We start from the raw sequence: 15,552 nt of genomic DNA on the forward strand, positions 1-15,552 counted from the left end.
TCTATGATATCTCACTGCTTCTCTTTGTATGGATAAGAGTGTGTATGTGTGCCATGCTCATTTAGTCTCTCACTTTGTTTGTAGCTGACTCATTTGGCCGTCACCACCACCTCCCACGCTGGCACCTCGATGTGGATACAAAGGTCACTCTATCAGTTCAAAGATCCGTGTTCACAAATTTGGCTTGCAACACCTATTTGTCCTGCACAATTAAAACAGGCCTGCAGTAAACATGCCAGCACACATAACTCTGTCTAGACGTCAGGATTAATACAAAATGACAATAACATCAAGAAGCATGGTGCAATTAAACATAATAGGATGTGTTTGGCTCATGTGGCTCTCCCATTACTGAGGCCTGGCTGCTCAATGCATGGACAGGCATGGACAGGCAGCTTTGTATGAACATTATGCAGCTCTATGGAACAAGATATGGTGAAGTTGTGGAAGCAGTAATGCATATAGTATTACACAGTCCCCCAAAATCAAGGCGGTTATACCCTCCTCATATAATGTGGTGAATGAATGACAGGAGACGTTGGCGGCTGAGGGTTCAAGACAATAAAAGCCTTTAATTTCCCTGCATTCAACAAATGGTTAACTAAAGAGTTCCACATGTGGCACTGGTGGAGTGACTGAGAAGAATTCAAATAAGTTTATAGCTGACAGCACCAAAAAAACAAAAAAAAAATCAGAGTGCTTCATCGTTGTTGCACAATCAACGCCACAAATGACAGGATATCGAACGTCTACTGACTGAAGCCTCCCTGTGTGCTCGCCAGCTTCCCAAGCAGCTGCCAGAACTCGGAGAAAGTCAGCTCCCCGTCATTGTTTTCATCCAGTGAGCCCATGAGCTGGTCGACGGTAGCAGGATCACTGGCGTTCTGTGGGGTGGTGTAGGTGGGGGTGGAGGTGATGACAGAGAGGAGACCCTAATCATTATACAGTCACTGTGGAACATCAGTTACTCTGAAAGACTGTCCTGCCACCTAATGGCTGGGGAAAGTAATTAATAGGACTGATGGTCTAATGAGGTTATACATTAAAGCCTTTAGAAGCATATGTTCAATCTGCATTCATTATATAGTTATATACTGAGTATCAGCAGGATTTAAAGTCAAGTTAAAGCACACAAAGAATGTCAAATAAATGTCATTTACTGATATGTGTTGCTAACAAAGCAAACATTAAGAGTGGCGTAACAGTTATTATAGCAGAGACTGGTCGACTGCAGGTTTGTTTTAACGTTGACGGTGCAGTGAGTTTGTTAAACAGTCAGAGTGCAAATATACTTCTGCATAATGTTATGCCACAAACATGTTTACAGTCAGTCAACATCTGGCTGATAAGTCTGTAAAAATACTGATAACTATGAGGTTTAATTTGAATTGTTTGTAACCCAGGAGAGGGTCTAACATTCACAGCATGGTTTATAACAGGCAGAAGAGGCTTAGAAGAATTTCAGAGACGCACCTTGACGAAGTTGGGAAGCTGAGCGGTCAACAGGTTTTGGAATTCATCTCTGCTCAGAGTGTTGGAGCATCCATCTTTCCCCGCGAAGGTCTTGAACTGGGTGACAAGGGTGTTGATGGCTGCTTCCATGGTGGGTTGTGCTGTCAAGCAAATGAACAGTGAAGGATCTTTCAGATAACATCATAAAAACCAGCGGCTTTTCGTCTTACCTGCTGTGTTGAGATACAGTGTGCGGTGCTGCAGCAGGTACAGAAGACCTTGTCCCTCAGCTCTAACCATCACCTCTCTGATTATATATACACTTCATCCCCGTCAACTGATGCACACATCAGCGGAAAACCTGCCCTCTTCTCCCCCATCCAGCAGGCTGCCCTTATCTCTGCCTGATTTCCACTGCTCTGGGGACACACACATAAAAAAAAAAATACACCCACACAAAACAGAAAACTGCCACTCAGTCCTGCAAAGGACACATTTGTACTGATGATAGCACAAAACCTCTTTGAGACTGGAGAGCAAGGGATTTAGTGGGAACGTCAGGCTATTCTAATCAGCCGACTGAATCGTGCAAGTCTAAGCAGTAATTCGTTTATACAAAACATGACTCAAATAATATGTCATTGAGGACACGCTGTCTCATGTGGAAGCCAGTCCAGCTGCAGAAAGAAAAACATTTTGAGTATTTTTGTTTTTTGTTTTCAGTATTTAAATGAGGTGTTACAGTGAGACAAAAAAATAAAAAAAAATAAAAATGAGAGACACTCGTCTTTAGAAGACAGGAAGAAATGTCTACAGAAGTGCTTCTAACTTATTTGTAGAATTCAAAGAATGACGACCTCTCCCTCATCAGTTTCATAATGACTGATCATTGCTTACATTCTCAGTCATAAGCTTATCCGCTCTGTGACTGAGCCGAAAAGACGTTCGTGCATGTGGACATGTAAGCTCCAGCTTCAAGTATTTAATCTAGTTGTAAATACTTTAGTTTAGCATCAGAGTTATGATAATAGATGCCTGTCATGCCAACACTTCCGCTTCTTAGAGGAGACTGAGTCAGAGGTGTCACACACTTCTGCTGCGTCTCACTGTGTAGTTTTTCAGTAGTGACAGGGCCACATTTAAACACGAACTTCTAATAATCATCACATAAGAAAAAACACATTTTTACATCCTTAATGGTGAAAAATTTATTGAACTCAACACTGACTTTCTAGAAGAGGACATCATTGATGACAGGGGAGAGAAATGGGATTAATTACATCCATGTTTGAGCCAGGTCCTACATTATCAGTAAGCATCGAGCCCTACTGTTGTCCCACAAAGACAAAAAAAAAAATACTTCTCAAATATTGATTCAACTCTCATTAAAGGATTCCAACATTGAGATTACAGCATGCTTTCCTTCCTTCTTTCCATCACTTTGGTCTGGAAACCATCAGAAAGAAAAGTCTCCCTCTACAAACCAACACAAATCAGTCCAACACTTCGACGTGTAAACTCTATGACATTCATTCTCCGCCATTTAAACGGCAGTAAAATCACAAGTAAACTTCTTTCTTAGTCTTTAAGAAGCAATTGAAATCAAAGACCTGTCGCCCAATGTGAGATATTTATCACAATAAAAAGGCACATAAGCAGCAGCCGGCGAGCTTCGATTCTGAAAACAAATGAAAATTCTTCACATTCAGTGTGTTTGGCCTGTGTGTTTTTGTTTTGTTTAAAATCAAAGTTGCAGTGTAGTGACAGAATAAATAAACGATTCAATTACTGAATAACACCACGACCACAATCAGTTCTAACTTCATATCCATATTAGAAGGAGAAACACCCAATTTTACTTTACTTCCACTAAAAAGCAACACTGCAATGCTTTTTTTTACCTGGCATACTAAACCTAAAATAAAACAAAGCAGCATTTATTTTCATTGTTCCTATTCCTCCCAAAAAACTGCTACTAAATCATCTGTGTGCATATGTGAAAAAAAAGGGAGGAAACAGAAAAAATACTGGTTTGGTTGCCAATCTAAATTTTTGGTGAATCAAGAAAAACGAAAGAAAAAGAAACTCTTACAACAAACCACTAACCTCTACACTGAAATATGGTAAAAGTGTAAGAGGTCCAAATGGCTACATTACAATGTTAAAGAGAAATAAAGTCTAATATCTGTCTGTCAAAAGGTTTAAGGAAAAGTGCTAAAGTGGTTTAGCAGTCATTTAATTAAACTATGGCTATCACTGCTGAGCAGCGCTGTCAGTTTGTCACAGACTGATTCCTGGTTGTTCCACAGATCTGCTGTCAGTTGGGAGTCAGTTGATGAAAAAGTCTTTCAAAGCTAGAAAATAAAATGCTCAGGGCACTCAAACCTGCCTGTCTGTTTGTGTGTGTGTGTGTGTGTGTGTGTGTGTGAGAAAGCTGCTGACACTAAACTGGTCTGACCTGATCTGATTCTTATCACTGAAAGAACCACAATCTGATCCTCTGGGATTCAACAGCTCCACCTGGACTTCAGGCAAACGGTATCTGCAAACATTAGCATTAACCTGCTTAGAGTCAAATTTTGGCCAAACGTTAATTAAACATGTTTTTTTTTCTTCCCTACGCAGAATTATTTGCAAACACCATCTCTGTAAGACAACTGTTTTTTTAGTGTGATCTGAATGTCATCCATTGAAATGTACATCATGGACTGTAACATGCACATGTGTAGCACTAAGTAGCTGGGGAAACTTCACACAACACATATGAAGGGTTTTGTTTTTAGGAGGCATGAGCTGACAGAGGTAGGTAACAACAACTAATTCCAAAAAAATGACAAATAGAAGTCTAGCTTATAGTTACAGACTCAGAGGGACACATTGATGAGACCACTCAGTACCAGAAGCTACTACAATTACAGCTCTGAGGAGAAGGTAGGCAAGAAATGTCCTATAAAACCACAGCATGTGCTGCATCTTCATCTTCATCTTCCTCTCTGTGTCTGTGTTTTTAAGCTGTGGCAGCAAACTTCCACAGGGCTTCTCGTTCAAACTCCTCCATCTCCTCCTCCAGGGAGTCGTCATCCTTCCCTCCGTCGACCTCTAAAATGTCCACCATGTCTTCCAGGATGTCCGCCACATCCTCGGCAAAGTCACTAAAAAGGACCCGGTCGTGAATAAACACACCGTCCTCAAAGAACTCTGCCACCAGCTTCCTGATCTTGTCCTTGTTCTCCGTCGAAGACCCTTCAAACTTGCTCAGGTAGCCCTCCAACAGTTCCTCAAACTCAGACAGCTCCACGGGGAAGAGCCCCTCCTTGCTGGCGCAGTCCTCCACAGAGGTGCAGCCCAGCTGGGGGCGGACGTTGCGTTGGAGCTTCTGCTCCTGGTCTCTCCAGAAGTCATTCTGGAGAGGCTGGCGGGGCTGGTGATGGCGATGATGGTGCTGTGGATGAGAGCTATGTGAGTTCTTACCGGGCTGGCTGTGCCACGGCTTCTCCTTCCTCCTCTCCTCCCTGTCCATTCGACGCTCATCCTTCTTCCTCTCCCACTCGTCCTGGTGTTTCCTCCAGGCTTCTTTGTGAGAGTTTTGCTTCTGAGCCTTCCACTCCTTCTCTCTCTTCTCTTCTTTGTCCTTCCATCCACCCTCTTTGCCTTGCTTCCACTCTTTGTCTCCTCTCCTCTCCTTCTTCTCCTCTTTCTTCCAGTGGTTCTGCTCATTGCTTTTGCCCTTGCTCCCTTTCCATTTGGTGCCTTGTGGCTTCTTCTTCCCCCACCTCTCCACTTGTTCAGAGAGTTTCTTCTGAATCTCCTCCAGGCTATCCCTGACATCTTTTCTGCCACCACCATCTTTTTTCATCCCCTCCAGTCTCTTCTTGCTCTCCTCCAGAAGACCCTTCTGCCTCTGGAGCTCCTTCTTCAGCTTTCCTTCATTGTGTGGCACCCTCCTCTTTTCTGGACCAGCTGCTTTCTGTTCACCATCTTTAACATCAGGCTCGGGGGCTGAACTTGAAGCTGCTGGGTGTGTTTCCTGATTAGCTGTGCAGGATGCAAGAAATGAGAGTTAAAATTATATTCCTGCTCTTCTAACATTCATTTTCAATAAATATTAATTTATTGAAATATGAGTTAGCTGAGTTCAGTGACCCTGTGAGCTACCTGTGAGCTGGCTGAGTTCAGTGACCCTGGTCCTCAGACTTTCTAGCTCTTCCTTCAGTATGGGCAGAGATGACAGCTCCTCCTTCAACTTGCCATTTTCTTTTTCCAGATCAGCTTTACCCTTTTCATCACCACTGGCTGCTAAAGCCTTCAGCGCAGCGTCAAGTTCTTCTTTTTGTGACTAAAGAAATGAATGGACACAATGCAGACAAAGACCTCTCGTCAGTATAAAAAAACGTCATGAAAGGTCACAGCTACATAATTAGCGTCAATACGCCACTATACTGACCTGTAGTTGAGCCTCTAGCTGAGTGATTTGCTGGTTTTCCTGTGTCAGTTTATCCAATAGCTCTTTCATATCCTGTGGATCACTGCTAAGCCAGTCCTGGATGAAAAATCATTGGCACATGAAGAGGACACATACTTTCAAAATGTTCTATCTTTTTTATGTTTACCATTTTATCACTTAAAGGCACGCGACGTGTTTAAATAGCAACTGTGCAGACTCATAGTGGACACTAAGGCCCCGTTCACACTGGAGAAAATTAATCCAGCGTGAGTAGGATTGTATCTGGAGTCCGTTCAGGCCGCGGTAGGACCGCGTTTTTGTTCCGTGTCGCTCGTTCCTTCGATTTTTTAGGTTCAAAAAGCAGTTTATTCCTTTGTAGCCCTGTGGAAAATAAACTCGGGGCAAAGATGTCGTAGTTCGATGGTTGTTTACATACGGCTTTGTACACGACCTGGACACTGTTCCCGTGAACTGGAAGTATCGCGTCGCTAGCCGGATTCGCTAGCTGCATTTGCGTTCAGACCTGAGCCACATTTGAGCCAATCCGGCTAGATCCACCTCTGAGAGGTGGGTTGAAATCAAGCTGGATATAGCGCGATTTGCGATGTTCACACTCAGAAAATCAGGATATATCCAGATACGGCCCGAATCCCACTTCAGCCGGATTGATTTCCCCAGTGTGAACGGGGGAATGAGTAAGAGACAGTGCAAACACACCTGGCTTTGTTCTCCATCACTCAGCTCGGGGGCGTCTAAGTCACCTGTCAGATGAGAAAATGACACCTTCACACCAGTCCTATGTAAGACACTGTTACTTACACAGAGCTGCCAAGCTGTCACACAACAGCACAAGTTGTTTTTGTTGTCAAGTGCATTCTTCAAGGCTCATACCATCTGTATGCAAATTTGTGTGACGTATTTTGCTCACCAAACACAGCGAGCCCTTCAAAACAGCCATACAATTCAGGATGCATGTTGTGTTTTTTTTTTTTACTGCTGATGCATGAGCTGTCAGCCAAGATCAGTGCTTTGACAAGCTGCTGAGCGTTAGACAGTGAGCACAGAAGCTTACACTGCTGTCTTATCTTTAGTGCTGGACCTACCATCATCCAGGTCAGAGAGGAAACCTGTTGACACAGTACAGCTTAGTCAACAACATCTAAAGACAGACGCCTAACTACTGATGACAACTGCAAAAAACAGTCCTTATTTTTAAATGGATGTGTTGTAGCTTTTTGACAACAGAGGTTCCCTCTAAATGGCTAGCAGAGTGTTTCTGCATATTTATGAGCCACAGAACAGCAAACTGAGGTTTAAAGCAGATGGAAATGGACACGAGCGGTTAGATATGATGCATCAGCAGGAATAATGTGAGCACTGTAGAATTCTGTCATTATATTATTGTTATTCTGTTATATTGTTGTTATTATTATGCCATTATTGTTACATCTACTGTGAATAGTTTGTGACAATTCCAGCTACAGTTAGCATTTCAGCTAAAGCATTGTGCTAACACACAGCTTGTGTTATATGGTGGAATGTAGAATTTGATTTAATGTGACTTTAAAGCTGCAGCTCAGCAAACTTATGTGCTGGAAATACAAGAAAATATGTGTTTTAATCTTACTGCTAATGTGCAGCAGCACTTCTGCACTGGGCCATAAAAAGCAGAAGCAAACTTGCAGGTTTAGTTATACATGAGAGGAACTCACCTGAGAGAAAGAGGGAACCTAAGAAGAGCAGGATGAGAGCACCCACAATGCATTTGTTCATGGAGAACCATGGCTTTTCCTCCTTCTTCTCAGCAAGCTTAAACTGAACTTCCTCCTCCTCGTCTTCCTCGTCTGATGTCCTCAGTCTTGGCGCATCAAAAGGGGGCACATTCCTCCTCCGTAGTCCATCACCAGCATCAAAACTACTGGATGGCTCTAAAGAATAAAAAAGAAATTTGGAACAAAAAAAAATAGGAATGTTAAGACAGCAGAGAGTCGTCACATTTTCTAAATGGATTTTTGTGACAGATGAGCAGCAAAACCTAAACCACATGTATTCAACTGTGGCTCAGTTGCTTCAACAAATCATCTGCACATCTCTGGAAACCAAAGTGTCAGAAGCACAATCATTTCCAAAAGTATAATTATCTACTGGCACACAAAATACCAGAATCTAAGTGAACACAGGGAGTGTGTAAACAGCATGTGAAAAAAAAATGTCAGACCAGAAGGAAGTGCTGGTTGTGGAAATGGATGACATTTTCTCACTAAATTACAACAACAGTAATTTCATGCATGGGGGTTTCTTCATTTTCTCAGCAGGGTGTAGGGCCTCCCTGTCATACAGATAAATCACTCTCCAGCTGCTAGCGTGGCACAGATAACAAACATGTGAACAAACTCTTCTGGAAGAAGACTCCCAGTTTTTTTCTCCTTCTTTTTATCGACTCCAGCTAATTACAAAACACCATGAGGCACTCAGATTCCTCATGGCTGCCCTGCAGTAATATACCAACAATAAACAGCTGGACCATCAAACCCAAACCCCATTTTCATTCTGATGTGGTTGAAAATCTGATTAAAAATACATTTTTTTATAAATATTAACTGAGATGTTATAGTGTTTTAAAGGGAGTGCAGTTTAATTATCTGATCTTGAGACCCTGCTGCGAAGAGGGACAATGTGTCAACATATACTTTAAGACCATCATTATTTTCGGCTTATAGGATATGAATTTCCTCACTAACTTATACTTAAGATTACAGCACAATAAAAATGAGGCAACACATTTTTAAAGCTGTAAGAACCACACATACAGAGAGAGAGAGAATCTGTGTGTGTTATGACGCTGTTTTACATCAGCATCTATTTGCAGATTATTGTGGCCATACTGTGGATGTGAGCCATGAACTGTCATATCATCGTTTTCCTATCTGATCATTTTATTTAGAGAAAATTGATTCCTGTAGGATCTCATACCTTCTTCATCTTCTCTCTCTTCTTGGGTCTCTGTCTCAAATGGCTTTGTCGTCTCTGTTTCAGCAGCCTCCTCCTCCACCACCTCCTCCACCACCTCCTCCTCCTCCTCTTCCACATCAGCTGAACCACCAATCTCCGCTGCAGGTCTTTCATCGTGGGGATGTTCTGTCACCAGGCTCTCAGTCTCTGTGCCCGCTGGCTCTGTACTATCTGGAACAAAGCTGACATCAGCTTCAACATGAGACGGATCAGGATCAGTGGCTGTATGGGTCTGTGTGGTGATGTTAACGTCGGTTTCAGTGCCAAAGAGCTGACTCTCTGCCTCAACAGGACTCAGGTCAGTATCAGCGGGTATGTCGAGTCCAAGTTCTGCTGTGACAGGGATCTCACTCACAGGAGGAGCAGAGCAGGATTCCTCTGGTCCAACTGAGAGGATTTCAACGCCTGGGATATCTAATTGAGCCCCCAGATCTATGTTGGTGACAAACGGCATGGCTCCCTGATGCTCATTGTCACTGGGGGAGGTGGTTACAATGTCATGGATGACGGGAGGCTGACTCTCCAAGTCAAGGTCTTGAGGGTCAAGGGGGTTGAGTGGTAGAGGGCTCAGGCGGGCTGGACTTGAAGGGATGGGACCCTCACTGGACTCTGGGGAGGTCTCTTGACACACCTAGTGACAATGGCAATAAGGAACATGTTGTTTCAAGGTTAAATTCATTAAAAGCTTCTAGCTTTGTTTCTTCACAGCAAACTAAAGGTATAAATTCACCCTGAAAAACGAGTAAACAGCAATCAAAACATTGCACACTGCGTCTCACACTTAATATATCTGCTTATTACTGCTCTTCGATAAGAGACTGTTGAGTGTAGGACACATATTCCATACAACCAAACATGTTCTGTGTGTTCTAATCTTACTGCATCTTGGGCACTACAAGCATTTACATTAACACTTATGATAAGATCACCCAAAACACATGTCAACCTCTAGTGTAAACAGGGCTCAACCTGCTTGGACTGCAATACTTAAGGCACCGACCTGATGACCTTCTTCTGATAGGACAGTCTCTACAGGAATGTCCAGGGGTTTGAATTCTGCAGCAGCCCCTGAAATAACAAACATCACATAGTCAAAGCAGCCATATTTGTGTCACGTTAGCCACAGATGCCGACTTGCTCATACCTGCCACCTCCTCAGACAGACTGGGGACGTCACCCAGGCTCTCAGTGCCGTCGTCAACAGGCCCAACATTCTCGATGGCAGCTTCCTGCAGCGTAAGAAGATCCAGTAAGGTCAGGCTTCTGATAAGCATTTACATTAAAACCTTCAGAACGCTTATCTTTAACGTGGACCTTGACATTTTAGAGCTACACACACCCAGTACAGGCATGCAAGTTCACTCATGCATACAAATGTCCGAGCAGGAGAATATAACCTACGGTGTGGTCACCCATGATCGTAAATGAGTGACAGGCTTTTATCTGACTTCACTCTTTAGAAGTAAGTCTCCCGTTCTGATTTCTGAAACGCTTGGAAAACTAAATTATTCGTTCCTGAATTATTATAGAACTTCACATTTAATCCACTCCCATATATGTAATAACAGACATTTGCACAGTGTTATGAGGCAGCAGAAGGTGGAGACGTGGACATATTATCTGACTGATGACTCATAAATTGATGTTTTTTATCATTTTGGAGGCTGAAAGGTGCAACTTCAGCCATGCCATTTATTAACAGGATAATAAATATCTCTAAATGCAGAGCTTCCTGATCTGGTTCTCCATTCTTACCTCGGGGGAGAGGAGGGTCCAGCTGTTGGTGGAGGAGCCGGTGCTGCCTGTGCTGTTGCTGTTGTCAGACATCGCCCTCGTCAGGCTCAATTTGGCACAGCACGGGACAGATTCAGCTTTATGTTATGTTTCCTGCAGAAACAGCAACATGCCCTCACTGAATATGTCTACATGCGTCGTAGAAAGAAAGTGAGATTATCTTGGTGCAATAATCTGACTGCAAGCTCTCAGACCTGCTGCAGTCCACACGGTTCAAATACACAGAAAATGACAGACAATACGAGGGCTGTTGTGCAGAATTCGCACGGTCATTGTGCAAACTATAATCTAAAAGGGCACAATTGTGCAAACTCGGTACAATCTAAAGCCTCCTGCACTGCGCACACGGGATAAAGCCCAGATTGTCGTTGCTTCAAGTTATGTAACGGTATGGTGGCATCCATAATACACCGCTGCGCAGTTGAACAAAGGATCCAGTCAGACAAGAACTGGAATCTCTTGACTGTAATCACCATTGCTACTATTTCCATCCATTCATCAATCCATCCATCCATCCAGTCAATCTGTGTGAATTACCAAAGATGGTCAAAGCACAGACACGAGCACTTCTTCATTGATCCAGAAACGAGCAAACAAAGGCTCATACTTACGTGTCGACAACAGTATTCACGCTAAGGTTCTGTTGTGCACGTATACGAGATAAATCGTATGGGCTGTAACTGCTGTATAAACCAAATTCAGGGTTCAGTCATGATGGTAAACAAAGGATGGCAGGCTGAATATTCCCACTCCTACTCTTCCGCGTTCCCACTCAGGCCCAGCTGCAAGCAGGCGATGCAAACACACGCACGTTTCTCCCACACTAAACACAAACAAGACGTTATATTTACCCCCGCTTGCTTTCACTTCTGTTGCTCGTTGTTTCCGTCTTCAAAACGTATTATTTTGAAGTATGAACAAAGCTCCTCTCTTTCCCTGAACTTGGGAACTTTGGGAATTCCAAGCTGCGTCACGTCGGCCAAGGCGTCTCTCGTCCAATAGGATTTCAGTAAAGGCAATTAGAGCCCGCCCTCGGACCAGCCTGAACCAATCAGATAGAAGTGTCGTGTCAGGAAAGCGACGTTCATCCCAGCATGATTGACGTCCGCAGGTGGAAGTGGCAGGTGATGGATGCAGGCTCCTTCTGCTTGGTTTATAATAATACAACTGCATGTGAGATGTTTGTGTGCTCACACTCTCTCTCTTTCTCTCTCTCACACACACATATATATATATATACACAAGAGGGAGAGGCTCCCAGAGCCAGCCGTTTACTGACACGTCTGCAGAGCTATATTTATGCGGGACTTACCAGACTGGACAACCCCTCTGCTCCTATTGCTCCCGTGTAGACATTCATTTCATCATTCTACTCCTTCTCCTCTATTATTATTATTATCCTGTTGATAGTTTTGTCTGCGTTACTAACATTTGTTTTTCCACCTCTGCTGCATATCTTAAAATAAAACCCCACTCAAAACAGCATGTCAGTGATTTCCTTGGGTAAAAATACAAACAAATGACTTCTTTACATTGTATCCCAAAGTCAATGGATGACCCTTGTATGATGTTTTATGTGTATTGGTCTGTTTTTCAATTTTCAGAAGGCACTTGATTAAGAAGGTATTTTATTTTGTTAAATTCATGCCAAATTAAGATGAACATTTTATTAGTTGGTGTATTGTCATGTCTGAACATACATTTGTATGGATATGTTTATTCTGCATTTACTCCAGTCCCTCCTTCTTATGATATAAATTATAGTTACATTGACAGTCAAACTTATTTAGGACACTTGTTATGCAATAACATGAAAGTAAAACAAAAACACTTCAAATATCATTGAAAAAGTCTAATAAGCCTTGGAAGTGTCTTATCCAATCAGGAAGCTATACGGAGATTACGTATTTTTCCTGCGACAGATAGAAGTGACCAATCACAGAAGAGCTCTTCCGTTGGACTGGCCAATGGGAGGAGGCGAGGTCAATTTGAACGGTGAAAAGCGGGCTTGCAAACATTCGAGAGGGAAACAAAGAACGAGCAAACATCTCGCTGTTGTTGGACGCAAATAACTGGAATAGTTGACTTTTTACATCAATATACACTGTGACATATACATAAGGTAAAGTTTTAAACATTATTCAGTGTGTCCCACGACAGCAGAAAGATAACATCTAGGTATTTAAAACTACTGAAATGTTCTCGGCTAACTTGAACGACGTTAGCTTAGCTTCAGTGCTTTAGCAACATGGACTTTCTATCACTACATGACTTTGATTATTCGAGTTTCTGTATGTTAACTTATATTTAAAATGTCTCCGCCAGGCTGCTGCTATGTCTCACAAACAGATTTACTACTCGGATAAATATGACGATGACAAATACGAATACAGGTGGGTACGGTTCACGATTCACACAACACCCAGTGTAACTGTGTTAGCAGTTTTCTAAAGTGACGTTTGACATTTGGCTAACGTGACACTGTTTAACAAATAGCGGCAGCGCATTATAAATATAATCAAACTATACTGTATTCATGTTTATAGGCATGTAATGCTCCCCAAAGATATTGCAAAGCGTGTACCCAAGACTCACCTTATGTCGGAGACGGAGTGGAGGAACCTCGGGGTCCAGCAAAGCCAAGGATGGGTGCATTACATGATCCATCAGCCAGGTATTTTATTCATTTATATCTTCTAGGTCGGAAAATATGTCCAGACACTGTAAAAACATTACGACATTAATGCCTTATAAGGTGTCTAAAGGATACATACCAATACATAAGTATCAAAACATATTTTTTAGACTGCTCATTCTTTTTATAGCTTTTATTTTTTATATAGGTTTTATTTATAAGTTTATCTGGCTTTCAAGCAAAAGTAATATGAGCTCATGTCACTTTAAATTTATTTTCTGCTCATTTGCTCAGCAGCCTTGTGATCAGTTGCTTTTGATAGCACATTCAAATGAATGGCTATTTGTTTCCTTTTGACTGTCACACTATTTTAGTTCTGGTTAAAATTCTGTGTAACTTATGGTGTCAAACGCTGGTAAACAGTGTTAGTTATTTCTGTTCTGTAGCTGACTGGTTACCCGTTTACTTCTTTTGTGTAATGATCAATAACTAGCTTCTGTTAGAAGTCCTAATGGGGTTGTCTTTGAATACATTTACAGCTCTTAAAGATGTGAGGAGATGTGGTCAGTTAAATAATAGCTTTGGTGGCTAAAAGCATTAGCATTTCTGATCAAACTAGAAATGGCTCGAGAATTAGGTCACTTTTTCCTCCTAGGCTTATTAGACTTTTTCCTCCGAAGACAGGTTCCACACCCAGTCACAGCCCCTGTTCAAAACAAAAAGAATAAGAGCTTGAAGTGTCAAATTTCTCTCAATCAGAGCTACAACATCACCAGTTAAACATTTCAGCCCAATATATTGTCTGCTTTCTTCTCTCACTCTTTAGAGCCACACATCTTGCTGTTTCGGCGTCCTCTACCCAAAACCACAAAATAAGGGAGATTTTCTTGGTCTTCTGAAGATCAGTCCTACACTGCCACAGATCTACTCATCACAAGTAGGAATCAGTGTATCAGATTACCAATCTCTTATGTGGTAGGTGATTTGGACTGATCAAGTTGGACCTGGAGATGGACTATAACATTTATGAACAGTGGTTGCGAAATGGAGTATGCATCGAAGGAAAAAGAAATGGTGACCCTTCACTTGAAAAGACTTCTGCATGTGTTAACACAGCGTCTGCCAGAAACATGTCCCTTTGACTTAACCTGTCTGTCCATCTTGCTGAAGCTGCTTGGAAAATCCAGCTTTTTAGACTAATAGTGGAGTCCAGATAGAATAGCTGGATGAGACGTAAATTTTAACATCGACGGTTTTAAGTGACATGTTGCTGCTTAGATTAAATGACACTGTAAATCGATAAACAATATTCTGTTATGTGCATGAAAATCTGTATCTGAGTCATTTAGTGGGGGGAAAAAACTGCTTTTGATTCTGTTTAAAGAGGACAATATTAGTTGTGGCCTACTTCAGAACAAAGCTTTTGCTTCCGGCTGACTGTACCAGTTCAACTGCTCAGTATTTATGAAATGTGTTAAATGAAAACTTGTGCGGTCTTGTGTTTTGGCGGTGTTTGAGGTTTCACTACTGTAGGATAATGGAGCCACTTCACACATTAAAATGCATGTACAAGTTAAAGGTTGATTATTTTGGTGGCAGACGCTACATGCAGAATAAACCCAGACCATTTCATCAGAGGCTGGAAAACCAATTATTTTGGTATTGAATGTTTTTCCACTGTCTTAATTCTTCTTAATGCTTGCACCCTCTTATTTCTGTTTGTCTGTCCCCTTTTGCTACTACTACAAATGGAGCTGCTGTTGTGACTAACTTGCATTGAATAGCTTGGGGTCATTTGTTTTTAATAATTACATGTGTGGTTAGATTTGTTTTCTGCCTTTCAGAATTATTAAAGCATCCTCATTGGCTAGTCTTGATGGAACAACTGAAATAAAAATTATATTCCTGTACATTTACAAAACTCGTTAGTAATTTTATGTGTATTACAAATTGGTTTCAGTTTATCTGAAGAATTAATGGTTGACATTTTGCCAAATATTACATCACTGCTCTGGTTTAAAAAGCATGAAAAGGAGAGGGAGGCTGTCCCTTGGAAGTTGGTCTCTGTGCTGCTTGTAAAATTGTGATTGGATGCTTTTTATGGAGGTTTTGAAAAGCTATACACATTTTTAGTGTTCATTTTTGTGTTGGAAAAGTATACAATAGGCACATTTTCATAACTTGGCCATGGAGAAATGAAAGAAGGCATCCTGGT

General features: G+C 41.9%; 3 protein-coding genes across 5 annotated transcripts; 1 reads left to right on the forward strand and 2 right to left on the reverse strand.

Moving 5' to 3' along the window:
* Window positions 1-553: 553 nt before the first annotated feature.
* On the reverse strand, window positions 554-1,769 carry LOC114431870 (protein S100-A13-like). Its single transcript, XM_028399538.1, has 3 exons — window positions 1,683-1,769; window positions 1,474-1,613; window positions 554-884 (listed from the first exon to the last, which is right to left on the reverse strand). The coding sequence occupies exons 1-3, from the start codon at window positions 1,750-1,752 to the stop codon at window positions 750-752; spliced, it is 345 nt and encodes a 114-aa protein (XP_028255339.1). The 5' UTR covers window positions 1,753-1,769; the 3' UTR covers window positions 554-749.
* A 2,332-nt stretch (window positions 1,770-4,101) lies between these two features.
* Window positions 4,102-11,921, reverse strand: pbxip1a (pre-B-cell leukemia homeobox interacting protein 1a). 3 transcript variants are annotated; one of them, XM_028399517.1, is made up of 11 exons: window positions 11,554-11,921; window positions 10,664-10,795; window positions 10,053-10,137; window positions 9,909-9,976; window positions 8,870-9,539; window positions 7,609-7,824; window positions 7,000-7,023; window positions 6,614-6,657; window positions 5,897-5,992; window positions 5,608-5,788; window positions 4,102-5,487 (listed from the first exon to the last, which is right to left on the reverse strand). In XM_028399517.1, exons 2-11 carry the CDS (start codon window positions 10,733-10,735, stop codon window positions 4,460-4,462), a joined length of 2,484 nt encoding a protein of 827 aa, XP_028255318.1. In that variant the 5' UTR covers window positions 10,736-10,795; window positions 11,554-11,921; the 3' UTR covers window positions 4,102-4,459. The 3 variants fall into 3 exon arrangements, with proteins under 3 accessions (XP_028255318.1, XP_028255317.1, XP_028255319.1); XM_028399516.1 differs by having other exon boundaries at window positions 10,664-10,790; window positions 11,553-11,920; XM_028399518.1 differs by lacking the exon at window positions 7,000-7,023 and having other exon boundaries at window positions 10,664-10,790; window positions 11,553-11,920.
* Window positions 11,922-12,699: 778 nt separating this feature from the next.
* On the forward strand, window positions 12,700-15,249 carry cks1b (CDC28 protein kinase regulatory subunit 1B). Its single transcript, XM_028398767.1, has 4 exons — window positions 12,700-12,824; window positions 13,028-13,095; window positions 13,249-13,376; window positions 14,164-15,249. The coding sequence occupies exons 2-4, from the start codon at window positions 13,037-13,039 to the stop codon at window positions 14,211-14,213; spliced, it is 237 nt and encodes a 78-aa protein (XP_028254568.1). The 5' UTR covers window positions 12,700-12,824; window positions 13,028-13,036; the 3' UTR covers window positions 14,214-15,249.
* Window positions 15,250-15,552: the final 303 nt, after the last annotated feature.

This window comes from Parambassis ranga, chromosome 2 (genome assembly GCF_900634625.1).
Source record: "Parambassis ranga chromosome 2, fParRan2.1, whole genome shotgun sequence".
NCBI classification, from domain to species: Eukaryota; Metazoa; Chordata; class Actinopteri; family Ambassidae; genus Parambassis; species Parambassis ranga.

Excerpts from the sequence above, each read along its gene's own strand:
- pbxip1a (XM_028399517.1), bottom strand. The coding sequence starts at position 10,735 with ATGTCTGACAACAGCAACAGCACAGGCAGCACCGGCTCCTCCACCAAC. Across the intron at positions 5,993-6,613 it reads GTGATGGAGAACAAAGCCAG|GACTGGCTTAGCAGTGATCC; the intron begins GTGTGTTTGCAC and ends TTTTTCATCCAG. Across the intron at positions 5,789-5,896 it reads AGCTAGAGGCTCAACTACAG|TCACAAAAAGAAGAACTTGA; the intron begins GTCAGTATAGTG and ends TCATTTCTTTAG.
- LOC114431870 (XM_028399538.1), bottom strand. The coding sequence starts at position 1,752 with ATGGTTAGAGCTGAGGGACAAGGTCTTCTGTACCTGCTGCAGCACCGC. Across the intron at positions 1,614-1,682 it reads ACTGTATCTCAACACAGCAG|CACAACCCACCATGGAAGCA; the intron begins GTAAGACGAAAA and ends TTTGCTTGACAG. Across the intron at positions 885-1,473 it reads AGCTTCCCAACTTCGTCAAG|AACGCCAGTGATCCTGCTAC; the intron begins GTGCGTCTCTGA and ends ACCACCCCACAG.
- cks1b (XM_028398767.1), top strand. The coding sequence starts at position 13,037 with ATGTCTCACAAACAGATTTACTACTCGGATAAATATGACGATGACAAA. Across the intron at positions 13,096-13,248 it reads GATGACAAATACGAATACAG|GCATGTAATGCTCCCCAAAG; the intron begins GTGGGTACGGTT and ends TCATGTTTATAG. Across the intron at positions 13,377-14,163 it reads TTACATGATCCATCAGCCAG|AGCCACACATCTTGCTGTTT; the intron begins GTATTTTATTCA and ends CTCACTCTTTAG.